At 35.7% G+C, this 26,852-nt stretch overlaps 5 protein-coding genes across 8 annotated transcripts in view; 2 read left to right on the top strand and 3 right to left on the bottom strand.

The window, feature by feature from the left end:
• crppa (CDP-L-ribitol pyrophosphorylase A) overlaps positions 1–10,081 on the bottom strand; it is a 31,407-nt gene extending 21,326 nt beyond the window's left edge. The window contains exons 1-5 of one of the 2 annotated variants that reach the window (XM_052576498.1): positions 9,641–10,081; positions 5,968–6,241; positions 4,914–5,063; positions 2,694–2,798; positions 460–505 (exon numbers count right to left, since the gene is read on the bottom strand). In XM_052576498.1, the coding sequence (XP_052432458.1) occupies positions 460–505; positions 2,694–2,798; positions 4,914–5,063; positions 5,968–6,241; positions 9,641–9,873 (808 nt within the window). In that variant the 5' untranslated portion in view covers positions 9,874–10,081. The remainder of the gene's footprint in view (positions 1–459; positions 506–2,693; positions 2,799–4,913; positions 5,064–5,967; positions 6,242–9,640) is intronic. The other variant, XM_052576497.1, reaches the window with a different exon arrangement.
• Positions 10,082–10,964: 883 nt separating this feature from the next.
• sostdc1a (sclerostin domain containing 1a) lies at positions 10,965–13,933 on the bottom strand. Its single transcript, XM_052576505.1, has 2 exons — positions 13,463–13,933; positions 10,965–11,998 (listed from the first exon to the last, which is right to left on the bottom strand). Exons 1-2 carry the CDS (start codon positions 13,656–13,658, stop codon positions 11,604–11,606), a joined length of 591 nt encoding a protein of 196 aa, XP_052432465.1. The 5' UTR covers positions 13,659–13,933; the 3' UTR covers positions 10,965–11,603.
• Positions 13,934–14,301: 368 nt separating this feature from the next.
• LOC127972751 (leucine-rich repeat-containing protein 72) lies at positions 14,302–17,152 on the top strand. 3 transcript variants are annotated; one of them, XM_052576504.1, is made up of 9 exons: positions 14,302–15,004; positions 15,102–15,175; positions 15,370–15,439; positions 15,637–15,718; positions 15,801–15,914; positions 16,103–16,192; positions 16,633–16,776; positions 16,874–16,895; positions 16,999–17,152. In XM_052576504.1, the coding sequence occupies exons 1-9, from the start codon at positions 14,987–14,989 to the stop codon at positions 17,150–17,152; spliced, it is 768 nt and encodes a 255-aa protein (XP_052432464.1). In that variant the 5' UTR covers positions 14,302–14,986. The 3 variants fall into 3 exon arrangements, with proteins under 3 accessions (XP_052432464.1, XP_052432463.1, XP_052432462.1); XM_052576503.1 differs by having other exon boundaries at positions 16,874–16,916; positions 17,002–17,152; XM_052576502.1 differs by having other exon boundaries at positions 16,874–16,916.
• Positions 16,912–23,267, bottom strand: ankmy2a (ankyrin repeat and MYND domain containing 2a). Its single transcript, XM_052576501.1, has 11 exons — positions 23,050–23,267; positions 22,571–22,635; positions 21,744–21,882; positions 21,519–21,617; positions 20,780–20,940; positions 20,432–20,497; positions 20,164–20,312; positions 19,482–19,617; positions 19,214–19,342; positions 18,976–19,105; positions 16,912–18,019 (listed from the first exon to the last, which is right to left on the bottom strand). The coding sequence occupies exons 1-11, from the start codon at positions 23,114–23,116 to the stop codon at positions 17,883–17,885; spliced, it is 1,278 nt and encodes a 425-aa protein (XP_052432461.1). The 5' UTR covers positions 23,117–23,267; the 3' UTR covers positions 16,912–17,882.
• Positions 23,268–24,001: 734 nt separating this feature from the next.
• On the top strand, positions 24,002–26,235 carry tspan13a (tetraspanin 13a). Its single transcript, XM_052576440.1, has 6 exons — positions 24,002–24,219; positions 24,513–24,680; positions 24,891–24,971; positions 25,051–25,164; positions 25,563–25,673; positions 25,831–26,235. Exons 1-6 carry the CDS (start codon positions 24,157–24,159, stop codon positions 25,903–25,905), a joined length of 612 nt encoding a protein of 203 aa, XP_052432400.1. The 5' UTR covers positions 24,002–24,156; the 3' UTR covers positions 25,906–26,235.
• Positions 26,236–26,852: the final 617 nt, after the last annotated feature.

The following is a 26,852-nucleotide window of genomic DNA, read 5'->3' as shown; positions in this document are numbered from 1 at the left end:
CTTTGCTAAAAGCATGCAAAAATATAACTGAACCACCCCTTGTTTATGAAAAAATATTAAGTTTTAACCAATTCTTCGATTTCTGTCCAAACCAGAGAACTGGCCCTTTGCTGGATCAGCTAATACCTTACAGGTCATAGCAGGTCATTTCTATAATTTCTCTTAAAAAGCCTGTTTGTATAAAAAGACAACATCTAGACATCTTGAAATGGTGGTTAGCCTTTGTGGTTCACAATATCTTTTTGTATATTTACATACACGTTACTAACAGTTTGTTTTTGCCCAATGATCCTGACTGTGGAAAATGGTCTATTTTGACTTGCCCAGTTAAAATGTATAATCAAACAACATCAAGTCTGCAATAACAACAGTGAATGGCAATATTGTATTCCCAGCAATGACTCGAATCAGTGGCTGGTGAAAAATGTATTTCTTTACTGCACAACTTAAATACAATACCTTTAATAATAGCCTCCGCAGCTGCTAGATCTCGCTTGTATGTTACCTACAAAAGGAAAACATCACATTAAAAGAGAAACAACAGTTTTTGCTTAAATGAAATGTGCCAAATATAACTGAACATTAGTTTTGTGGTTATACACACTGTTAGGAGTGATTTACTGTTTGTTGCCGTATATACACATAGTGCGGTCCAAAAGTCTGAGACCACTGCTGTACGTGCTGTATGCAGTACAAAACTTTTCAAGACAGCAGATTATCAGTATAACAAGGAGAAAAGAAAAAAGTATATGAATTTCTCAAAATTTTGGTGAAAATTTCACAAAACTGAGGTACAATATACAAAACATTTATAATAATACAATATTTTCAAAATATGCATGAGTAAAATCCTTTTTCAGTGTTTTTTCTTTAAAAGGGGGGTGAAATGCTTGTTTTCACTCAATCTCCTGTTAATCTTGAGTACCTATAGAGTAGTACTGCATCCTTCATAACTCCAAAAAGTCTTTAGTTTTATTATATTCATAAGAGAAAGATAGTCTGTACCGATTTTTCCCGGAAAAACACGACCGGCTGGATGCGTGACGTGTGGGCGGAGCTAAAGAATCACGAGCGCCAGTAGGCTTTTGCGTTGAGAGCGTCTGTGACATTAGCGTGAGGAAAAATCCATCCAAAACAAACCATGGCTAACTCTCAGATTCAGCGAATATTTATGATCCAGAAGCAGAAATTTAACAAGAGCAGCATCAGCAAAGGCGGTATGCTATGTGGTATGTACTGAAACTGTATATATTTGCTTAGCGGTTTTGGAAAATGACTAAGTTCCACTATGTCGTCTTTTTTTTTTTTTTTTTTTTTTTTTAAGCTGTACATGTGGAAAGTGCAGTTTGATGACAACATCACATGTTGTTTACTTGATGTGCTTACGCGCCGATAGCTAAGTTAACAACACAGAGATATTTTAAGCAGTTTTACTCACCGCATGGGGTTCCAACACACAATCATGACCCTTTTTCGTTGGGACTGCATTATCCTTAAGAAATAAACGATGTGCAAATCCGGCGTCAAACTGGGCCTCGTTTGTAAAACAAGCATCTTCGAAATGCAGGGAACAAACACAAACACTTGCACAACTCTGTTGATGCTCTGTAAAAATAAACTCCATCCACTGGTCCCTTAATGCCGTTTCTCTTTTGGTAATCTGTGCAGGGTTGTCTTGCCCTGGCAACCAAAAACACACTCCTTTTGTGACATTTCGCGACGCTCTCGCTCTGATCAGTGAAGTCTGTTGTGCTCTCAGTGCTGTGCTATACGGGAGCGCGCACTCTTCCGGCAGAAGTGCCCGTAGGACCCATATAAGGAAATTCCGCTCCATCTAACGTCACACAGAGCCATACTCGAAAAAAACTTTCCGAAACTTGTGACAAACCAGAAGGAGTATTTTTGAAACAGAAATACTCCTTCAAACGTAGAACTTAATTTTTGAAACTTTGTCCATGTTTAGCATGGGAATCCAACTCTTTAACAGTGTAAAATTATGCATGAAATGCATGAAATAGCATTTCACCCCCCCTTTAACAAAATATCTTAATATAGAAATTAATTTCTCAGTTTCTTCATGTTCTAATGGGTGATATTGTGTTAAATCTTAAAACAGGGTTGTGCTCCCTGACTTTGATGGCACGATACAGATTTTGTCCATTAACAAAAACAGCAATATCTGTACAACCTATAAAAACCTCATATTTACATTACAGGGTAAAATTTCTATATTCTCCGATATGTAAATCCGATATTTCTGCCACAATACCTTGGCGCAGTACAGTAAATCTATAGTAAAGCCTTCTAACAGGATTCTTCACGGCACAGTGCTTTCTCATGTTTGGCAGTGCTATTGAAAACATCAGGACTGTTGCATCTGGCTTTAAACTAAATCACTCTGACATCTGTGTTCATCGCTGTGCACTTCTTGCTGGATCTCACAGCACTGGTCACCTGATCAAAAATTATGTCTCAGTGTGGACAACAGGTTGAAATGTAGTGAAAAGATGCATAAAATTTTTGTGGATTAATGTGAAAGCAGACCTAGTAATTCTAAATGTAGAGATGTTTTCCAGGTTTAAATGATTTAAAAAAATACGTTTTTAAAGTGATCTCAGACCCCGTTGGACCCAATATGTATGGCATAAATCCTATATGTATGACAACAAAAAGTCAAACCCTTCGTTCCTTACTTTCCACAGAGTCGGTGGTCCGTCTATGAGCTTTGCATTCGTGCCACAGTACTGCAGGGCCAAGTGTAGGCACTCGCTGCCAAACTCAAAGTCAAATTCACTGCACTGAAAAAGGAGAAACCAGGACAAAAACCAGAACAATATTAAACAAGCTCCAGTTTGATAAATTCTGATGATGTAAATCAGAACCATAGAAACCTCCAGTCAAACACCTGTGTAGGAACTAACTTTTGTGGTCATGAAATACTGTTTCTTCTAGAAACAAGCATCTGGGCATGGGATTTTTGTACGAAATGTCCTTGATTCTGGTAACCCGTTAAAAAAAGCTGAATAGAGTACATGGAGCGAATCGCTCTAAGACAGCGGTTGGATTACACAGCCTAAATCATGCCACCCGAGAAGTTACGAGAGCAATATCTACAGCAATATTTCATCCCGGGTGTAGAGGAGAGCTTCGCTTACATGGCGCTGTGATTTCAAGGCAAATTAAAGGAGAAAGTCCTGAAATCATTTAACCTTTGGCATTTTTCCCCACTTTTCATCAACACACATCTAGACCCTCACGGGGTTGGATGTCTCTTCCTTTGTAAAGCTCAAGCTCAATCTTGAAGAGACTCAATGGGATGGCATGCTGAAACAGCATCAGTCATTTCGAGGCTACCACAGAGAGGGTTCTGACACATGGCCGTCGGCTACATCCAAAAACCCTCGCTCAAAACACCCACCTGAAATAACCCCCATTGTAAAAAGCATCAAACGCGCTGAATGCTACATAAAAAAGAAGTATGGACTGCCTTATGTCACGTGATGGCAGAGGCTCATAGAAAATTGGGTTCAAAAATCAAGGAGAAGCATATAAATCTTTGCAGACCCTTCACTGTTGGGGTTAGAGAAGAAAAGCCCCAGAAGAACCGGAGTGTCGGGTAACACCCAAGCGGGCTTGATATTACCCATTCTTCAGATTGCCTCATCCTCTGTATTTCTTCAAGTCACGGTTTTATCTTTATTTAGAATTAACTGAGGACAGACAGCTGTGACTTGACACTGAAAACTCACGCAAATGTTCGATATCGCAGCCAAAAACAACAAGACTCTGAAATCAAAGTTTTCCAGAAGCAAAAAAATCCAGCACCCAAAAAAATTAAGTCTTCTCAGCAGTCCTACAAACCTCAATGCTTCTTTTTAACACTTTAAAACTATCCTTTACTGTTATCAAAAGTTTGACAAAAGGATTATTAGGGTTCCAAAGATGATGATGCTGATGAATTTTCAAATGAAATACACTACACTCCTCCTCCATGAGAAACGCTATTAGTTTGAATGAGAAAGCAGCATTCCTGTGAAAGCATTGTTTGAGTTGATCTTGAGAAGAAATGCTTGCAGTCAGCTATGTATCCTTGGCCAGACTAAACAATTCTGATTTATTATTTTGGCACACAACTAATTACCGTGGGAATAATAATAAAAGTGACAGTGCCTTAGAGCAGAATAACCTGTAGGTTTATGCAAATCTCAGGGACAATGAACAAAAGAGGCAAGTTGGTCCAAGATTTGAATACTGAGTGTTTCTTTGTCACAGTGAAGTAATATATCATTAAAAGGTATCCAAAAAATGTAATTATGAAGAATTAAATTTCTCAGAAAATTGGGCTTAAACAGTAATATCAGTGCAATGAATAATTATAAGATAAATATATATTTGTAGAAACATCTATAAAATATTTATGACACATATTACATAAATATTTATACTTATTCATAATTATAATTAGATTTATATCTATATTGATACCAAAACAGAAATAGAAGAGTCCCATAGAAAATTGGGTTCAAAACGCAAATGTACATAGATCAATATAAATAATAAAATATTAAATACATAAAAAAATATATAGAAATATTAATTTGTAATATTTATTTAACAAAAAGTATATAAAGCAGATTTTATATATATATATATATATATATATAAATAACAAATGGGTTAAAAAGACAACATCGGTGCATAATTCTAATATAAATAATAATTATAATAATAAATACTTCTCTGTATAATTTGTTTTTAAAAGTGTATATGAAAACATATAAACTTATTGAGATGCCTAAAATTACCATAAAAAGTCACTGTGGGAATGTCAAGGTGACAGTCAACTTTAATGTTTTTTGCACATTGAATCTGAGGTTTATTCCAACCAATAAATGTGTCTGGGTTGCTCATACCCGCTGGTAGGCCTGGAAAATAATGTCATAAAGAAATCCTTGAGGCATTTCACTGGCTCTGTACTTTGCTCTCTCCAGCGAGTGGTCCAGGTAGCCCTCTGACGTGGTTGCAATGACTGTGGACACCAGAGGACGTATCGCTCCCGAGGCCTGAAAAAACAAGGTAGACAACGGGACAATTAAAAACATGCCTTTAAAAATGTGTTTATTCATGATTACTAAACAATGGTGCATTAGGATCAGGCAATGAATCACTATCCTTGTCATATTCTTTTGAGTGCTTCATAAACATATGGGTTTTGCTTTCCAGCCTTTGTCACAGCCTTGGAGAGGAGATTTAGAAGAAAATCACAGAAATCTTCAACCGCACGCATTAAAGCCAGCAAAAACATTACTAAAACATCTTATCCGGTTTCATGCTGTAAGGAGTAGTGCTGAGAGGTGTCAACAATATGTTTATCTTAGTGATTTATGAACATTGGAAAAGGCTGCAATGCAGTCAAACCACAAACGAAGCTGGATTTCTCGTCTTCTGCTGAGTTTCATGACGTTTGCCTTGGAAGGATGGGATATACAGTATGTACTGGATTCTTGTTCTATAGCATATTTTAAAAAGAGTTACTCTGATTGGAGTTTTTCCATATTTGATTTATAACAGCTTCACACATATCTCTGAAGCCCGCATCAGGAATTGTCTTTCAACGACTTAACGTGGTCTGACTTTCATTCACCTCATAAATTTGACAGATATGTAGACCGTGGTACAGCAGATTAGGGGAGGGAGTGTGGACATTCTTCACCACAAACATTTCAGGGAGTGTTTTAAAATGAATTATTCCAAATGACACCCACAGGAAAAAAAAGGAATATTTGAATTCAATCTTACCTTGTATATAATTTACCTCTAATTTCGGGGCTTTTATATTGTGGTATATATGATAATCTTGGGCAGAAATAAACATAGGTTTTCATTTTTCTCTCTCCATACTGTTATTAAATGCCATACAAATGCACTACTTTGAAGCAAAATCTGGATTAAGAAGAGAAAACGAACCCCTTGCTCTTTAGCTGCTAGGGTGATTTTCAACAGAAGATCTTCTTCCACAAACGGCCGTACAGCATCATGGATGATGACCACTTTTGGTTTGGGCGTCAGGGAGTCTGTAGTGCTGCTGAAGGCCTGAAGCCCGTTGAAGATAGACCTGTGTCTGGTGGTTCCCCCGTGGACTACTTTTACCTTTGTGTGATTAAATTTCTGGACAATATTCAGCATCAAGTCATGATTCTCCTTAGCAACCACAACGACAACAGTTCCAATCCATGATAATCTGTAAAAAAAAAAAAAAAAAAAAAAAAAGCAGATAGAACAGCTTTCATTTGTCAGGTTTTAAAAACAGAAACAACATAATCGCTGTTATAATAGGTTAAGGAAACAAATTGTATGTTACAGTATGTTGCTTTTATCAGTTATTTTAGTATTACTTGCATATGAATATAGTCTTTGTTAAAAATGTAAAATAAATTCATTTACATTTTTATTAATTTCACTATGTGCTTTTGATACTTCCATTTAGGTAGGGGTGGGTGATATGACCAAAATCTTACATAACGATATGAGTGACTTTATTTCACGGTAAGGATATTCATCACAATACAGTTATTTTGGCTTTAAATTTGGGTTTTCAAACAATTTAAAGAAGAAATCACTCCGGTCGGGAACCAAGCACCATTGTTAGATTTATTGAAGATTATGAGTGAAACAAAGAGCATCTCCTCGGGGGGGCCACAGGTCAACATAGACAAAAAGGGATCTAGAACAAAATAAAAATACAAACGGCTTTACCTAACTTCCTAACCAAAAACAAAACTCAAACTGATCTCGCAAAAGAAAAGGCCAGGAAACCAATCCGCTCTTTTTCACAAAATGAGACGTTTTAGTCCCAACAGCAGGTGGTAAACACCAGTTTGGCCACCAGCCGGAGGAGGAATCCAGGAGCTCCGAACCTGTTCGTGTTCACACCAGCAATGAAGGAACGTTTTGATAGGAAAATTTCTAATTCTTGACACCTGTGTCAATATCACAAAAAACTAATACTAGCCTATATATATATATATATATTAGTGGTGGGCCATTATCGGCGTTAACATTTTGATCAAAACACTTGAACATCGAATTTGCTTATTTTTGCTCTAATGCCAACAAATACATACGAAATATGTAAAAACATTCACCTTGGAAATTATGGTCGAAAAAAACGTCAGTTATTTCTTAAGTGAAAGTTAACAGTTGAAGAAAAAAAATGGGATGTGTATTATATTGGATGCGTTCATCGTCTCTTAAAGGGACCGCGCCTAATTTAGCTACTGGCTGCTGTAATGTTAATCCAAGAAAATGAAAGAAAATCACTCACTGCTCTTGACTACTTTGTAGTTTCAACAGTCAAACCAAAAATTATTCAGACACCAGATATATTTTTTGATATATATAGCAAAACTGTAATAATGTAAATGTTGAAGGTGTCTGAATAAATGTAGGTTTGATTGTACAGTATATTTCATGTTTACACTGAAGACTATCCAGTGCTTTTTTACATGTAATTATTTAGTTTCTGTACCTTGACACCTACAAACTTGAAAAAAACTTAAACATTGTATAAATAGCACAAATAAATAAAAATAAACGAACATACAAATTAAACAATTACAAACAGGGCCCACTGGTACAACCTTCACCGGGTCCCCGCTGACCCCAGCTCACGCCTGTTTATACATATATATATATATATATATAAGAAACTAATTGCAAGCAATTGTACAAAAAATGTGAAAAAAACTTTTTTTCTATTTATTTGTACAGTAGAACAAATAAATACAAAATGCTATATATATTGAATAAAGTAATCAAATACATAAAAAAACTGCATATTCCGCTCTGTGTAAATTACATATGTATGCTATTTTTTCTTATTAAAGTTACAAACGTGATTTTGTCAAGAGCAGATATTTTCTCTTTTGTTGTTTGATTAACATGAATGACAGACTGCAGGGATATTAGACTGCTGTCACTTTAAGATCTTCTCCGAGCCAATCTACGGTTACAAGTTTTCTTTCTCAAATGATTGTTTTCATTTAAGACTTAATTATGGTGTTTACGAGGATTACTTCCAAAGATTAGAATTTTGACACAAACAGGTGTGTTTATTTAGGTTTCATTTATTTTCATCTCACTTTTTGTTTTAATTATAGTTCAAGTTTTCGTTTTTACTTATTTCTATTTAGTGATGTCCGTTAGCTGCCAAGGCAATATTTCTCATTTTCATTTAAAGTTGTTCCTTACACATTTACATTTTATCACTACTGTCTTTCAATTAACAATAATAAAACAAAAATCAAGCAAAATGAAAAAAATAGTCAGTGTGTTGTTAAGCAGCTTAAGATGTTTTGAGCATTTAAGCACTAACTTATTGTTAGTTTCACATTCGCTTGGGTGTTCGGGGTGTGTTTTTTTTTAGAATGATATTTACATTCTCATACTCATCCCTATTCCTTCCAGAGAGCAGGGGTTCTCAGCTCAAAGACCCACTTTTCTGCAGAGTTTAGCTCCAACCCTAATTAAAGAAAAATGGGTCTTGAGGGCCAGAGTTGAGAACCCCTGGTGAAGGGGACCATAAAACTGATCCTTGGAACGCACTTCTGCATCATCTTGCCAAGCCAATTTAGGTTTAACAAATAAAATGTGTGCAAAGAATCATGGGAGCAAAGTGTCTATCAGTTGTACCCTTCGAAGTATAGTTTTGAGCACTTCAGTTTGGAACAACCCTTAAAGAGCAGTAGTCTATATATTCATAGAATGCATAAAACAGTAAGCAAAAAGTATGCAGGTGTACTTATTCCAAATAACATTACATTCTAAATACAATCATACTATATAGAACAAACATGAAGTACGTAGTTATTCAACAGAAGTACTTACTCAGTTATTATCACTGTATGTGATTTTCAACACAACATGTTTAGTGAATTTACAGTTCTCTACCATGAAAGAGCTAGGTAGGAACACATTAACAAATTATTGCAATGAAAAAATTAAATAAAAAACGAATAAGATCCAATTAAATAACTTACAATAGTTCATCAGTGTACAGTACTGTTTACTTACATCCTACGCTTCTGATAGTTTTTTTTTTTTTTTTTTTTTTTGCATACTAGAGTGTATGGAAGTACATATTAGAACACAGAGAGAAGTTTAATTTAATATCTCAGCTACGCTTATTTAGGTCACATCTGTCATACAGTCTGGACATCGAAATGTAATAGTCCAAAAATGAATTACAACGGCTCCTAAGTTTATGCTTTTGTCCATTAAAATTGAAGTGACAGCTTTTTGAATATGAAACTCACAGCAACCTTTTACTTCACAGTACAATTTATTAAACATGCCAAGTCAATGTCAAGTGCTTTTAGCCTTTCCCAAGTCTTGCAGAATCAGCAGATGTTCTTAATAAGGATTGAAAAAGCTGTTCTGGACAAGATCTTCATGCAGTAGGTGTCCTTGGACTTCTGCCTGTTTACTTGGGGGGGTTGTCCAGTTGTCAAACTAACGGACGTAATTATGACAGGCATAATGATTTATTGTTCTGTTTTCGTCTGCTAGTAACAAACTAATTTAACGTACATGTCATAAAATCAGTTTCATGTGCTCACTGACACTAAATATCAAGTCTCACCTCTCAAACGCTTGAATCGTGAAGCTTATCAGAGGTCTGTTGAGAATAGTGCAGAATTGTTTCGGGGTGGCCAGTCCCATTCGTTCCCCAGAGCCACCGGCGGGAAGAACTACAGCTACCGGGAAATCCACCGCGGCGCAACCGAGCCGGTCCGCGCTCCGCTCGGCGTCGCATTCCAGCAGACTGCCTGGATCCAGAGGCCTGTCGGAGGAAGAACAGCGCTCCTGCTGCATTTCTCCAGCGTCCTAATAAGCTCCTCGCTTGTGGCAGCCGTGTTCATGGGAATAATCTGTTAACCGACTTACTGCATCGCCATTCGGCGGGTGATTTGAGTTATTTTTGCGGCAGTAGTGTTACAGCTTTCCCGCTGCTGCTCTGTGATCAGAATGAGCCTTCGGTTATCCACTCATCAAGGCATTGCAGCAGCTGGGAATCTGGGATGTGGGATTTCATATCATTGTACAGCGTAAAATAAGGTTTAATAAAACGATATTACGGAGAAAAAAAAACATGCCCAACAGGTAAACTTGTTAAATAAACAGTTTTTTTCTACCCAGAACAATAGCATTTACATATTTTGTATGATTTATTTCCTAACGTTTCCCAAATTATGGCAAGCCGTTTTAACATGTATTTCTTTAACTTTATTTAACGAGTATCTACTTATCCTTATCTACTTATCCCTAGTATGCCTATTTTCAATAGTAGTAGCCGATTAAAAATAAGTTACTGGTAACTCAGTTGTTAATAGTACATTTATTTTTTCACTTCTTGTTATGAGTCAGAATGACTTTAGTTCACTTTAAAATTAGATATGTTACTATAAATTAATTATATTAGTGTTTATTCAGTAAATACTGGAAAAATGACCATTCAAATTGTTAAAGTAAACTAAATAATAAATAGTACACTATTAATAGGCATTGCCATTATATTGAAAAAGAAACTAAGCAATAGTTAAATGAGTTACAAATACACTCCTAGTTGGTTATTAAATCAAAATGGAATTTAACTACTTTTAAATGGCTTGTCATAGTCTTTTTCTAGGTGACAGCTGATGAATGGTAGTTGATGAAATTGTGTTTATATGCATGTTTGCACATGAAGGAGGCATATAAAATGTTATTCTTAATTATTATTGTTTATAATTTTAGTGGAATAATTTTCACTATTTGTACAAAGATTTGTATCACCCGTCTTAATTTTTTTTTATTATTATAAACTGTTTGTCATACATGAAACAAAAATTAGGCATGTTCATGTAATGAATTAATTGGAGTTCAAAATGTCACCTCATGCAGATGTAATTTATTATACAGAGACATTTTCAAATGGTTTAATTTTAATGCTTTTACACCACATAGCCAATATGAGCATTGTCACTATAGTGCAATATCTTGTCCAAATAATGCTTGCACAAACTAAAAATGTTTCAAAGTCAAGGCAAAATATATTACATCAGCTTGTACGTCACAATATTACACATAAAAGTCCTGCAAAATCAATTACATAAACAATTGCATATGCATATGTACAGACATTTAATTTACATGTAGCTAGGCATTTCCCAGGTTTGAGAACTGCTCTTATTGTCGCTGAACACAAAGACAGTATTACCACAGCAAGTGATTACCACACAAATCAGGCAGTGATGACAAAAAAACATATTTGTAATGTAATATGCAGTTATCATTGTCAGTCTCTTTGATATTATTTTGGACATGTCTTCACTACTGGTTGCATGTTGATTGAGATTATGTCGGTAATGATATTTAGTCTTTATTTTATCTTCTTTCCAAAGATTACAGTGGACATCTGGCAGTGAACTCAGGTCCCTGCACTTGCTCAAAAAAGGCAGCGTAAAGAAAGTTCAGTGCTCCTGTGTGCTGACGTCACAAGTTCTCTCGTTCACACTGAGTTCTTTTAAAAGGAAAAATCTAGCTCAGTCCAAGCACAGACTCATTTAGCTTTCCGTCCTGGTGCCCACTTTGTTCTTTTGTTTTTTTATCTGGGTATGAGCATATCCCTCAGACTTGACCCCCGATTCGTTATGTTGCCTTGTGTATCTTTTGCATTTGCAGGAGGTCACCACTGTGATCTTGTAGGTCCTGGTTCTGCCATCCTGACACTGGAGCTGAATCCGCTGAGTGCGGGTCTTGTCGTTCACGCAGCGCCACTCCTGACTGTTTCGGCGGTTCCAGAACTTCCTACCATATCCGCCAATCCAGTTGGGCAGCATCTGAGCTGGAAGGCACTGTCCTGTGCACACCAGTTCCTTAACAGGATCTATGCTGGTGCACTGGCCATCAGAGATGTACTTTGTGGATCGCAGCTCTCTGCAGCCAACTGGGATTCGTTCTGTAACACAAAGTGATAAATAACATTTATTTGATATCAATTTGTATATCAATAACAGATCAACTCAAATCTATGATAGGATTCACCTTGGTGCTGTTTCTTCATGGTTGGTGAACAGACATAAACAGCAGTGGTATAGATGATATGCTTGGTTTGTTTTACTTAAGCCCTTATCTGAACTGAGCGGAAATGGTTTAGCGCACAGATGACTAATGACTCTGAGCGTCTTATTGTCAGATTTCGCCGGTGCTGCTGGCTATACTTGTTCTGCCTCAGAGAAGAGCCTCCTGTCAGCGTAACCCAAGCCAAAATCCATTCACACAGCAGCAACAAACCTGTTACAATGTGCCCCCCCCCCCTCCCTCTCCATGACAGGACATGATGAATGGGGATCCAAGGGACATTTTCTTTCTCCCCACTTCAGGTTACGGTCGTTCAAAAAACAAACAAGGTTTCCTCTTGAGACTTCCTGAAAAGCTGAGCTGCACCTCCACTCTCCAAGTCTGACAAGATTCACTCAGAGGACATTGTGCTCTGCACTCTTTTATCTCTGCTGTTCAAAGCGGTTGTGAGTCAAGAGACTGTGTAAACCATATAATTTCCTACAGTATTCTGCCATAAGCATAGCTAACTTTCTCCCTTAGATTGGAACATCTAGTTACTTGCATATCATTAATACATTTCAATGTTAATTGAAATGGTGTTTCATGATTCATTACTGCTTACATTTTGCTGAAAAGTCAATAATAGGCTATTTGATGGTGGGTTTCACTGTGACAACATGCCCCACTACACATCAACATATGTTAAATGAATGACTTGTACCTGTTTGCTGGGAAATTACAGTGGAAGATAGCCAAGTCTTCAACATAGTATGTCTATACAGAAACATGAGTTTTTGAGATAAACTTCTGAAATAAATATTCACCGGAGTACAAAGTGTGACAACTAGCCCAAGTCTCCCCTACCATAATCACTATATGGATAAAATCAAATAATTTAAAAAAGACAAATAATTTTTTTTATAATATTTGTTTATAATATAACTTTGAGCTATTTTCAGGTTGCTAAGATAATATTTCAGCCTAAAAAGCAACCTGCCATTTTTACCTCAAAGAGAGCTAAATTTAAACCCTTAAAAGTTAGTTAGGTCTGTATAAATTGATGTAACCTATCTCGGTTGATTCAGTGATGTTAAATAACACTTTTGACTTAAATGAGAATATAGATGTTACCATTTGTTCAGCATAAGTGATTTTAATTTTACATCTATAAAGTGAATAAATGTAAAGAAATTCAAACCAAACAAAATTCTCACTTGATATTGGGAATGTCACCAAAACATTTTATTTTAAATGTTAATTGTAAATTAAATGTAGCTTTAAACGCAATTTCCTAAGAAAAAAACCTACAATATGTGATTAATAACCAATCTAGTGTCGTAAGTGGTGTGCATGAACTCACCTCGCTCGTGCGCAGTGAAGCCTCTTCCACCGGAGCGCGCGCGATTCAGAGACGCGTTGCTCTGCGCATCCTGCACGGGACTGACCACATGAGAGTAAAAAATCTCCGTGGCATCGTTCTTCAAAGTCAGACCACTCCTTATTAAAAAGCAAAATAAAACCATGAAATTGCACGATTCCGGAGCGTTTATATACATGTTGATTTGATATAACCCACAGCCTGTGGAGAGATGCTCCTCGAGTCTGAATGATTCTCACTCACTATCATGTCTTGGGTTATATATATACAGTGTATATATACGCTCCCGCCTCCAGATTTGGCAATGGCTCAGGTGAGCAGAATGATAAAACAAGCGCAGTCAGTCTCTCCTCTAAACCACACCCAGAGAGACACTCGACCCTGTGAGGTGCTCCAACATCTGGAGGCAAATCATTGCGTACTGGACTCCCCGAGAGCCCCTAATTCACTTAGAGATGTTTTTGTGCTGTTAAACACTCAGCACTTTATGTAAGCAAACTCTGTCCATAATTTTTTTTAAAGGGAGTTTCAAGCATAATCTGCCCACAAAGTATTTATTGCGAAAATGACTTACGAAAAGTGTCAGAGAAATCATTATTTCCTCAGCAGTTAATCAACAATCAATCTGTCTGGCAAGCTGATTCAATCTGTTTACTGAAAATGAGAGGAAAAAAAGACTGGGGCAAAGATGACAAGTTTGACTGACTGATTGATTGCTTGATTAATTGATTGACTGATTTATTGTTTGATTAATTGATTGATTGACTGATTGATTGATAACGTTAAACATACTATTATTACTACATAAGTATATGCTGTATAACCCCTACTATTTACAGATAAGTGAAACAGCATGCTTTATTAAATCCATAATAAACATTTAAAACTGATCTATAACACATATATAGATAGATAGATAGATAGATAGATAGATAGATAGATAGATAGATAGATAGATAGATAGATAGATAGATAGATAGATAGATGGATAGATAGATAGATAGATAATGTTATCACTTGACATACTGTAGTTACAGCGAAAGTTATCGTCTTGGAAAATTTGTTATAATAATAATAATAAATTGCCCTTAAATTGAAAAGAAAGAATATGCAAAATGCTTTACTAGCCTATATCATGTAAAAATCAAATTAGCTGTATCACAATCTCAATGTAAACAATGCAAGCTCAAACAAACCTGACACACACTTTTGCTTCTCGTGGTGGAAGCGTAACAATATTTTAAGGAAAAGTGTGCCCTCTCATGGCCGGGAAAAAAGAAGACTAGCATCCAAAGTTTGACTATGTGAACCGAGACGACACAACAACAGAAGAGTGAGTTACCGTCCGCGTGACGTTGACAGCGTGCGCGATCAAAAGAATTCTGAGCAGTGATTGGCCATCAATCAAACCAGAGTGATGTCGTGAAGTGTGTCTCCTAGCAACCGGCGAGTGTCGTCTTGTTTTTTGTCTCGTTCAGACCAGCAGGCTTTAGTTCAGAATCAGACATGGAAATATACGAACCGGTAGACTGCACATATCTATGAACTTCACTTTATTGGAAAGTCTATTTCCTAAAGTCTATTTCATCCGTTGTTCACTTTACATCACTTCTTCCCACAGGAAAATGAAGATCCTCTGCCGAAGCGCGTGATTCAGCGTGACACAGATGTGACCCACCTTCATCTCACCAGAAGGTGTTAAGAAAAAATATATAAATAATATAACTTATACATGAAGTCTTTAGCTAATAAGATGTGGACCTGACACAGGTCTACATTTATGAAATGTATTATAATTTACAATATGCATACAAAATAATCAATGTTTAATTTATGAACAATGTTATTTTCTTTTGTATATTCCCCTTTCGTTTTCCATCTGTTTTTAGAGGATTGACTTACATTCCTGATTTGTCAAGGTTCTCCATGTTAAGATGCGTGTGGCTTAACAATAACAAGGTTAGGCTGCCCGACTAAAATGTGAAGTTTACTGTCTCTTATGTGTGATTACTAGTTTTTAAAGTTTAAAATAACGTTCAACACTAAAACTCTGAAGCAGTTCATTAATATGAGTAAAAACTACGAAGCTGCAATACACTTTCCATTAAAAAACAAAAAAAAAAAAAACAGCTTAATTGAAAAGAATGACTTTACAGATCCGAGAGGTTTCCAGAGCTTCATTTAACTGCTGCTTAACAGAACTGTATCTACAGAACAATGACATTCTCTCAATTTCAGGTCAGTCTGTGCTATAAATATGTTTTATATTAATTTATTTTGTAGTTTCTAAGTTTAAAGTTTTTTACCTGTCTGCACTCAGGGGCATTGAGACACCTGACATGTCTTCAAGTGCTGCTCCTATTCAATAATCAGATGAAGTGTCTGGAGGAGACCGTGTCAGAGCTGAAGAACATGCAGGACCTCCACACTCTCTGTGAGATCCTGAGACCACAATCTCTCATTAAGTCCATCAACCATTGCAATCCCTAGTAAAGTAGACTGTAAAGATTCCTTGGTATTTAAAAATGTCAGTTTTTGCTTTTGTACGACAAACAACAACCTAAGTATTCTAATGACTGAAGATTCTTTGCAGTATTTGTATTGGCAAATCTTCTTTTTCAGCTTTATATCTGAACCCCTTCACACAAGATCCTGAATATCACCAATATGTGCTGCACCATTTGCCATCTGTGAGGTTTTTAGATACAAAAGGTTGGCATCCATAATCAAACAAACTTCCAATATTATAACAATTCTCCAAAAGTGATCAAAGATTTCAACATGGTGTAAAAACCAATAATACGACATAGGCTAATTATGTGATTGCATCAACTAATTTTTCATCATTATCCATGCTGAAAACAGGGGTAAGATTTAAATGTGTATTAGAATGATTTCTAAAGGATCATGTAAGACTGGAGAATGATGCTGAAAATTCAGCTTAGCCATCACAGGAATAGATTACATTACACGATATATTAAAATAGAAAACAGCTATTGTAAATCGTAACAAAATTTCAGAATATTGCCGTTTTTACTGTACATTTAAGTAAATAAATTCAGTCTCGGTAAGCATAAGGGACTTAATTAAAAACATAAAAAGTCCTAATTATTCCAGAATTTTAATCAGTGAGTTACTGTATCATTGGCAGAAGTGAAGCAGGAGGAAAGGAGACGGGCATTTAAGCTGTTCAGTGTAGAAAGACAGAGGGTGCTTGATACTATCGCCTTTGGCAGACGAGCACTGCCGCCTCCTGCAGGAAGAAAATTGACCAGCTCCACCACAAAACAAGCAGGTAAGCTAAGGTTCTCTCATCTAACAGAAAACTACTAACTAAAATATCAAATTACAGCATTTTAAGATTCATGAAGTGTATTGTTTTATTTTTACAGGTCATCATGGCTCAAGAAAGAGGTGTGCAGAGTCAATGTCAAAGTAGAGTATTTTTTCAGATGTTTTTAATGTTTAAACTACAGCAAATGTATCACAGGAGCTGACTTTGTTATGTTTTCTCTAGCAGTCATTCTGATGATCGCGAAAAGCCATCAGTGCCCAAATCCATCATACAGTTCTCCATTATGAACTGGACTGGTACAAGCACGTCTCAGTGGAACCATCTAGACGGCTTGAGCAAACCTGCGTCTGGTATACTCACTGTCAAACTCAGATGATTTCCAGACCTCTACCTTCACTCTTGTTCGCACGATGGAACATCTGACAAGGCCAAGTGGTTTAAATCAATGAAAAACAGCTCATTCGTGGTCATTTCAAACTCAATAAACATTGTCACGACTAATGTGTTTTCTGAAATATTTGTACTGTGAGTGCTAACTAATATTCGACATCTGTTCCTCAAAGAACATGTAATCTATTAGTTTGTATCTTGCAGACAGAAAATCTATTTGATTTGTGAAACCGTTTTACTGTATTTCAATATCAGTTATCTCCAAAAATACCTGCAGCCTTCAGATAAATGCTACAGATTTATGAAAACTCACGTAGCTGCTGCCATCTATTCATTTGATTCTTTTCCATTAGAACAAACTAAATATTTTAAGGCGTGGGTCTTGCAGCAATATATTATAATATCTGTCTTAAAGCAAAATCTGCATCACACATAAGACTCTCAATACACGATTTTCACATACATAAATACATATTTATCCAACATAATGTAAAAAAAGATTATTTAAAACAATCAAACAAAAAGAAATCAACATTTTGTCACTTGTAGACAAAATGAGATGCTTTTGGTGGTTTTCTCCTACGTTATGTGCTTTCATTATGAAGAAACCTTCAGAAGCTCTGGGCGGCATCACAGATCTCTCGTTGGTCTTAGATGAGTCTTCAGTGAAGATGATGGTGATGGTTGCTGGGTTGACTTGATTGTTTCTTTGTGATTCAGTCTGCAGTAACAGAGACGGTCTCTGAGGTAACATCTTGGGTTTGGTTATCTGAGGAGCTGGTGGTCTCGCTCTGACTGACAGAGAGCTCCTCCATAGTGCCGGTTGTCTCCTCCAATACTTGATCAGCCTCAGCTATGGAAGAGAAAGAGAGAGCTTAAATCACATCAGCTATTTTAATAACAATATAAATTAAAATATACATACAAGTAATATGCACTGCTAAGAATTCATTTGGACAACTTCAAAAGTGATTTTCTCAGTATTTAGATTTTTTTGCACCCTCAGATTCCAGATTTTTAAATAGTTGTATCTCAGCTAAATATTGTCCAAACCATACTTCAATGGAAAGATTATTTATTCAGCTTTCAAATTATGTATAAATCTCTATTTCGAAAAATTTACACATAACACTGGTTTTGTGGTCCAGCATCATACACACACACACACACACACACACACACACACACACACACACACACACATGCAGTATATATTTAGAAAATATTTACATGTATTTGATCGTATAGATTTATATGAATACAATTAATATTACATAAAAATATAATTTTATAAACATTAAATTTTTCATATATATATATATATATACACATACACACACACACACACAAGCATGCATGTATATATGCATAATAAATATAAACAGCAATTAATTGTTTTACTTATATATATTATATATATATATTTTTTTTTTTCTACATATGTATTCCAATTCTTAAGTTGAATGATCCCAATACTCGTAATCTCAAATCTTCTCTTTACTCTATGCCTATTATTAGTTTAAGTGTGAAAACATAACAGTGAATCAAAAACATACAGCAAGTACAGTGTAACTTGATTTTCAAAACAAATTATTTTCATCATTTGATTCTTTTTAGCAAATCCAAAACATACAACATGAAGACTGAGCATGATTCTTGAAACAAATTACTTAAAAGGGAATATGGGGCATTCCCAAAGAACACATGAAAGCCAGTGTGTTGCCATGGTACGATGCCCAAAAAACATTATAATACCATGATGCTTCCCAGAAATGACATAGAAAAGCTAAACTAATCGGGTCTGAATACCTCTGGCCTGTTTCTGTAGTCGAGATGCAGACTCAGCTTCGTGTTTCTCTCTCTGCTCCTGTAACATCTTACAGACCTTTTTATGGCTAAACCAGTGCAACTTCTGACAGGCCTGGTTACAGTAGATCACCTGGAGAAATGCACAGATTTGAGAAAAGCACCTCAGCAAACCAAATTACACCTTTTTTTTCTATTATGGAATAAGTGCAGAAGTCATAGGACGAAACCTGATATTTACCATTTTGCAGATGGAGCATCTTTTCTCTGCTCCTTTCTCACCACAGGTTGTACAGAAGTCTGCGTCCATGAAACCCACCTGTCCTGTGATGGCCTGCGTGAGCACCGACAGAGCAGTGGGGTCACTTCCCTGTTGGAACAGGACTGGTGAGGCTCCCATACACAGAATGTGGTTCAGTCTTTCTAGTTGAGGCTATGATTCTATTATTCTATTACACTTCCAGCATCTTCTACTTGAGCAAATAGAGGTCAATGTAACTCATACTCACAATTTCCACTGGAGCGATACTCCGGACCAGCTGCTGCAGTAATGTGGCATCGCAGTATGGAAATTTCCTAATGCACTCTCGAATGAACTTCTCCTGGAATACCAGGAAACCATCACCATCTCGCCCTTTCAAAAGACTAAGAAAAGATTTTTAAATTAGGGTAAATGTAGTTTTATTAGTGTATATTTTGTTTATACACATACAATTTTGTTTAAATGTAAAAAAAAACAAAAAAAAAAAACACTTAAGTTCACCAATGTTTATCAAAAATACAGGAAAAACAGTAATGTTGTAAAATGTATAACTGCGGTTTAAAATAATTGTTTTCTATTTTAATATACTTCAAAATATAATTTATTCCTGATGCAAAAGTTGAATTTTCAGCATTACTCCAGTCTTTCGTGTCACATGATCCTTCAGAAATTAGTCTAATGTGCTCATTTGCTATTCAAAAAATATTTCTTATTATTGTTGAAAACAGTTATGCTGCTTAATATTTTTGTGGAAACAGATTTTTTTTAAAGGACAGTAAGTTTAAAAACAGCATTTATTTGATAAATAAATGTATTGTAAAATAAATTTATTATTGTCCCTTTTAATGAATTTACTGCATCCTTACCCAATTAAAAAAAACTTACCGACACCAAACAACCAACAAGGTAGCATATATATAATATTTCACCTCTTGACTAAGCCATCAAGGTTGTCCTGTTGCTCTTTCAGGAAAGAGCCACACTTCTGCAACACACAGCTGAGGTAGTGCATCTTCATGGCCAGCACCTCATTCATATCCTGCTGTTTGATGCACTTCTCACAGATCAGCTCCAGAACCTGGAAAACAACGAGTTATTAACTGTGGTAAATTTGGGTGAGATTTCAATCTAGTGTAATGAATCTCAACACAACTCTGAAATGTACACTCAACATAACGCAGAACAAACGCAACTGACCTTCCGGCACTTCTCAAGTGCTTCCACATCCATTAGCAGAGGGTTTTCTTTCACCAACATCACTATCTGCAGCCAAACCAATCAAAAGAACATCCAGTCTTAACACTTCAGGATGAATTGTTTTGTACATGGTTTGATGTTTTTTATATATTAGAGTTGTCAGGTTTAGAAAGTCTATATTGCAGCATTTTAGCTTAAAACAATACCTTTTTTTAAATTGTATTTATGTGCATTTCCACCTTTATTTTGATAGGACTATAGAGATAGACAAAAAACAATGGGAGAGGGGAACAGCACTGGGAAAGGATCACTAGTCTGGAATATGTATGGTTCAGACAAATAAAGTACCTTTACAGGGTTGAGGTTGGTACTCATTATAATTTTGTGTAGGGCTCCAGCAAGTTTAGGAGGGAGTTTTGGTTCCTTTTCCAGTCCCTGTGGTTTTGTGTAGTAATCCAACCTCGCCCGGGAGAAGAAGTTATTGATGACTGTCACACAGTCATGCTGCCCTGAAAAAGAATCAAATAAAATACTATTTACCAATCAATTTTGTAAACAGCAACAACAACAACAACAACAACAACAAAAAAAAAAATAGCTTATGGTCTCTCAAAATCTGACATACTAACTTTACCATTCAAAAGTCTGGGGATCATTTTTGGGCAGCAAGGATACATTAAATTGATCTTAAGTGACAGTAAATCTATAATAGTTACCAAATATTTCCATTTTAAATAAATACTGTTCTTTTTATCTTTGTATTCGTCAAAGAATCCTAAAAAAACATGTATTATGGTTTCCATAAAAACATTAAATGGGACAACTGTTTTGAACATTACTAAGATTGAAGTGATGGCTGCAGAAAATTCTGATTTATCATCGCGGGAATTAATTTTGTTCTAAAATATATTCAAATAGAAAACTCTCCAGAATATTATTGTTATATTGTATTCCTGGTTAAATAAATGCAGGAATTCAGTGAGTAAAAGAGTCTTGTTTCAAAATGGTTACAAATTACCAACCCTATACAGTAGAACTGACCGGTTAAACACACGGTTTTTCCTATAAGGCCATATCTTTGTCATACCTACAAAAGCAGCCATTTGTGCTGCTGTTCTGCCGACTGAGTTCACTGCATCCGTCTCGGCTCCAGCATCCAACATCATCCAGGTGATATCTGTCTTTCCTGTACAAAAGAGTGGACATGCTTTACTGTCTTTTCACGTTACTAGCATTATTTAAAAAATAAAATAAAACAAGAGTCAAATTAACAGTACAAGCACCAAAAGAATTTAGCATCTGTGATCCAGACCTGAGAGTCCTGCAAACATGAGTGCGGTGTATCCATGTTCATGTTCATTGCAGTTGACGTCTGCTCCATGCTGCAGCAACAGTTTGCACATGTCTGCCTTGCCCTTATATGCAGCGTGCATGAGAGGCGTCATGCCATACTGAAGAAGAAATGGAAAAAAAAGCTATAATCTGCAAAGCATTTATCATATTTTAAATATTAACTATGGGTACCTGATGGTGACCCTGAAAACTCCCCAAAACACTCAAAGCATTAACCTGTGAATATGATTTTTATTTAGCAAATGATCTGTTGCTTTAAGACATCTTCAAGCATTTAAGCAGCAAGTGCATTCATATTTGTGTTGTTTTCATCATCTGTTTGGACTCTCATTCTGACGGCACCCATTCACTGAAGTGGATCTGTGAATTGTGAGCAAGTGATGTACATTTCTTCAAATCTGTTGAGATGAAGAATCAAACTCATCTATGTCTTGTATGGCCTGAGGGTATTTTTTTTTTAGCATTCTTTGACTTTTGGGTGAACAAGACATTAAATCAAGAGAAAGAAAAAAATATTCCAAATTGTTTATTTGCTATCCAACAAGTAACTGGTTCATCATTATTTTCAGCTCTAACAGAAGGACTCGTAATGAAAGACAATCAGAATAATTTACAAGCAGCTGCTTTGAAAGCCTACGTGTGTCAGTGACATCTGATTTAGACAGGTCACTCAACCCAGCCTGTTTTATATACAGAAGCTAAGCATTGTTTCGAAACTAACACTAACAGAGTGATAAATTAAACCACATTTAAATCTTTTTATTAAAATTTACTTAATTTCCTTACCTCATCCAGACAGTTTACCCTGACATCTTTGGATCCAATCAGTCTAGAGGCTTCTTGAACATTACCTACAAATGTTCAACCACAGTTATCAGACACTGACCAACCTTAATGTAAAGAATAACACATCAAGAGTCTTAAAGCATATTTAATGCTAAACAATCATAATGATATTTGGAGGAATTCAACACCAACCAACACAAAAATACTGAAGCTTAAATAAATGTAAACTAGCTACCTTTCACTGGTACGTACAGTATTTGCATTTATAATTTAATTGCACATCGTTATCTCTCAAATACAGTTTAACTGAATACATATGCAGGTTTTGCATGCAACATATTAATAATTTATTTTAAAAACAAATAGAAATTTTATTATTTGTATTTATGCAACCGTAGCTTGCAAATTTTGTAAACGAAGTCATACCAGATAAAACGTGTTAATCTGCAGTTAGCCTGTTAGCATCACGCTATCATTACCTGCAGCAATAACTTGAAGTAGCTCCTTCTCCGTGTCGGTCAGGTCTCCTTTCTTTGGTGCAGACATTATTATAGTTTAACTGACGCTTTTGGGTTTTAACAAACAATATATAAGTAGATTGTAATGGATATGACAACTCTGCAGTGTTGCGATTGATCCACTGCCTGCTCTGTCACTGACGGGTTAACACGCTACTGTCGGCAAACGGACTGAACCAACTGCAACAAAAGACAGGGGCGTAAGTACATAAAGTGTCGCTTCCATTTTGGTTTTAGGATTCTTTTAAATTATATATATGGTAGTATACAACCCTCTTAACTAAAAAAAATGTAATTGTGCTAATCATGGGAGTAGTGAAAAACTATTTTATTATATTTAACTATTTGTGTACCCCATCTGTTTGGTGGTGTTTCAGTCCCATGGAGTCTAGAACTTTCATTTTGTATATCAATGTATTTCATTTGTTTTCAAAATAAGAGACATTAATGTAACGTTACGTGTGTCTCATACATACGCATCTTACTATAATTATGGTTTCATTAGATTACATTTTTATTATTTAAGATAGAGGTGTTAAATAATTCCACCTTTAAAGTAATTGAACACCATGGGCTGTTCATATGAGATGACAAGTAACAAAAAATATAACAGACCATTTGTATGTTTAAAACTGTACAAGAATCGTTCAGAATCCATGAACTGTAAGCCTGTCACAAAATGATTAACACGTCTGACTGAACAATTTGTCCACTGAGTCGGTTTAACTGGTTCTTGAGTGAACAACTGACTGAATTCAGAACAGCGGGCAAACGGTCTATCTATCTTTGAACAGGTTCTTTTAAACGACCAGTTCGAAAGAACCGATTCGACAGAATGATTCGAGCATCCTACCACGATTGCTTCACCTTTGGATAACACTAGCCTACAAATGGGCACTCTGCTGATTTGCATACAGATAAAGAACGGACCAATGGCGTTAAACTTGTCTACCTGAGCAAATAATAGACAACTTCTAGCTCCAGGCGACTTTCCTCAGAGCGGAAAGTCCTACATAGAGAATATTTGCGAGCTATGGTTTAAGTGTAGCCTACACTAGATATTTCATAATGGCTTGTGGTGGGTTCGTTTGTTCCAAAACTTCTCTTTGTATCTTGAACCTCATTTATGTGGTAAGTGTCTAACGGTTTACATAAATTTGGTCTTAAGACTCGTTGTTATTCACATGAACAATACGTTTTGTAATAATTTAAAAGTTTTACAGTTTGTTGTACATATATTCCTATTATTCATTACCATAACAATGGCAATAACAATATGTAAGTTCATTAAATTGTGCTGTAAATTGGAAAAACTAATGAGAATCTCTTTTTATGCTTATATACAAAATTCTGAATGCCTTTTTGAGCATCTGCGCTCCTTAAAGTGAAACTATCCATCCATCTTTTCTTTTTCTTGTTTTCAGATGGTCAGTCTTCTAATGGTCGGTGTTGCAGCATGGGGCAAATGGTTCGGACTGGTTTCTAGTTTCAGAGTGATGGCTGCTGTCATTGCTGTAGGATTGTTTCTCTTCGTCGTGGCCATTATGGGATTGTGTGGAGCTGTGAAGCATCATCAAGTCTTCTTGTTCTTCGTATCCTTCCGAGAAACTCATACGAAAATTCTCTCTTTATCAATAATGTGTCTATAAGAGGTTTATCTCTGTTCAACACAGTCATAGTTTGGTCCCTAAACTTGCATTTACCAGTTTTGCCTGCTTTTGTGTTTGACAGGATTTCCTTTGTTATCAACAGCTATTGAATTTGTCCGAAATTATGGTGAAACAACCTTAACTGGTGTTTAGTACATGCTCATTCTCTTCATGGTATTCGTTGTGCAGTTTTCAGTATCATGTGCCTGCTTGGCGATTAATAAAGAACAGCAGGTAATTATAGACTTTGAAACGGTGATACTGATTTCCTCATTCCTGAGTTTTGAAATTCAAATGTTCTGTTTTCCTTCAGAACCTGCTCCTGGAGATAGGATGGAATAAATCTGAATCAATGCAGGAGGATTTGGAAAGATCGCTGAATTGCTGTGACTTCCGTGAAGTGGACTACAATGAGAGCTGTGTCGCTGTAAGAACTATTATTCAGATTTTCAATCCAAGATTAATGAATTATAAAGTGTCTTCTGCTACATGAACTTGAATTTAAAGTAAAAAAAATATATATACTTCTAAAAAGACCCTTTGAACTTCTTGAACAAATAGTTGGTATTTTATTTTTGTACATCAAAATGTTAGGTTCATTTATTATAAGGCTTCCATAGTTTATAATTAAGTTACCTATTGTGGACGTAATGAAACACATTTCTTCGATGATAACTGACAGACTCTTTAACCTTTTGAGCCAATAGTCTGAGATGATCAGCTGAGTATGAGATCATCTTGTTTATATGCAATGGACTAACATACAGTTTATTGTGGTTGTAAAGATAATTATTTGCTTTATTTCTGTCTTCTCTTTGACATCAGACCTGTTTCAAGGATCAAACATGTACACTATGTTCAGAAATAATCCAGGCTTATGCTGACGATGCATTACAGTTTGTTGGAGGAGTCAGTCTGTTTTTCAGTTTTACAGAGGTGAGCAAACACTGGACATCATTTGGTTATGAAAGTAAAATGTAACTAGGAAATATTTAATCAAGTTCAATCCGGTTATTTAAGGTTTGGTGCTTGTTTATTCATTTTCTTACAAGTTGAGATGTCAATAAATTAATTTTTATATTCCCTGTTTCAGATTCTGGGTGTCTGGTTAGCACATAGATACAGGAATCAGAAAGATCACCGGCAAAACCCTGGAGCTTTCATTTAAAGCAAACACATATACAAAACTTTCAGCTATACTGAATTTTTGTTCTCGAATGGACTTTTTTATTTATGATCTGTAGTTCTTTTTGACAACACTCCAGTGTCTTGATTTGTATTTTTTTGGATAGAATGAACATTCTAAAATATTTATTTGTGGAACAGCCATTATGAGTTGCATCTTGGTGGAGTTCACAAATATTTATTGTCACTGATTATGCAAGAAGGTTGACTGGGCTTGAACTTGGATCCCAAATGAACAACTCTTACAATGATAACAAGTTGCTTAATAATCTTGCAATACAATAAAAAATAAAAGAAAAAAAATTAATCTTTCATTTTTATTAATTTATCAAACTAGAAAACATTTATAAAGAAACTGAAAAACATTTCCTGCATCTTAAACCAAACAATAGGCCTAAGTTATTGCATTGAGCTCATTTGCTCAGTAATGAGCTTGCACACTGAAACTAAAACTTAAGCTACACCCAACCCACTTCCACATCATCTGGATCAGGATGTGACCAGGAACGTTTACATCATCTGTTTGCATTCCACATATTAGCCAATGGTGTGGCTCAGCTGGAGGTTGTCCAGCCGGTTAACCACAGATCCAATCATTTAGATCTTCTTGTTCTGCCCTCTGCTGGTTGCAGTGAAAAAATACTGACCTGCATATTTACATGGAGATGGATCACAATAAACCACCTGCCTGGAGAATTGAGATTTATGTAATGCTATACTGGTACAACATAAGTCATTGATTCGGTTTTAGAAATTTTTTTTTTTAGATTATTTGATTAAAAATTATTATATTATTAAATGTAAAACAAACAAGCAACATGTTTGCAACAGCTTTTTGTTCTAAATGTTGTAAATGTACATTTTAAATGTAAAAAGCACATACTGTCTTCAGCTATGAACCACACATCTGGTATTATGTAGCAGTCAAGC

Source organism: Carassius gibelio, chromosome B15 (genome assembly GCF_023724105.1).
Source record: "Carassius gibelio isolate Cgi1373 ecotype wild population from Czech Republic chromosome B15, carGib1.2-hapl.c, whole genome shotgun sequence".
Taxonomy (NCBI): domain Eukaryota; kingdom Metazoa; phylum Chordata; class Actinopteri; order Cypriniformes; family Cyprinidae; genus Carassius; species Carassius gibelio.
This window is presented reverse-complemented; position numbering and strand designations above follow the sequence as displayed.

What these genes read in the sequence shown, in the direction of transcription:
- sostdc1a (XM_052576505.1), bottom strand. Translation starts at nt 13,658, where the DNA reads ATGTATATAAACGCTCCGGAATCGTGCAATTTCATGGTTTTATTTTGC. An exon ending in CTTCACTGCGCACGAGCGAG is followed by an intron (nt 11,999 to 13,462) that starts GTGAGTTCATGC and finishes TTTGTGTTACAG; the next exon opens with AACGAATCCCAGTTGGCTGC.
- LOC127972751 (XM_052576502.1), top strand. An exon ending in GCAGGACCTCCACACTCTCT is followed by an intron (nt 15,915 to 16,102) that starts GTGAGATCCTGA and finishes CTTCTTTTTCAG; the next exon opens with CTTTATATCTGAACCCCTTC. An exon ending in GAGGTTTTTAGATACAAAAG is followed by an intron (nt 16,193 to 16,632) that starts GTTGGCATCCAT and finishes TATCATTGGCAG; the next exon opens with AAGTGAAGCAGGAGGAAAGG.
- ankmy2a (XM_052576501.1), bottom strand. Translation starts at nt 23,116, where the DNA reads ATGTCTGCACCAAAGAAAGGAGACCTGACCGACACGGAGAAGGAGCTA. An exon ending in ACTTCAAGTTATTGCTGCAG is followed by an intron (nt 22,636 to 23,049) that starts GTAATGATAGCG and finishes GAACATTTGTAG; the next exon opens with GTAATGTTCAAGAAGCCTCT. An exon ending in GGGTAAACTGTCTGGATGAG is followed by an intron (nt 21,883 to 22,570) that starts GTAAGGAAATTA and finishes TTTCTTCTTCAG; the next exon opens with TATGGCATGACGCCTCTCAT.
- tspan13a (XM_052576440.1), top strand. Translation starts at nt 24,157, where the DNA reads ATGGCTTGTGGTGGGTTCGTTTGTTCCAAAACTTCTCTTTGTATCTTG. An exon ending in CGATTAATAAAGAACAGCAG is followed by an intron (nt 24,972 to 25,050) that starts GTAATTATAGAC and finishes GTTTTCCTTCAG; the next exon opens with AACCTGCTCCTGGAGATAGG. An exon ending in ACAATGAGAGCTGTGTCGCT is followed by an intron (nt 25,165 to 25,562) that starts GTAAGAACTATT and finishes CTTTGACATCAG; the next exon opens with ACCTGTTTCAAGGATCAAAC.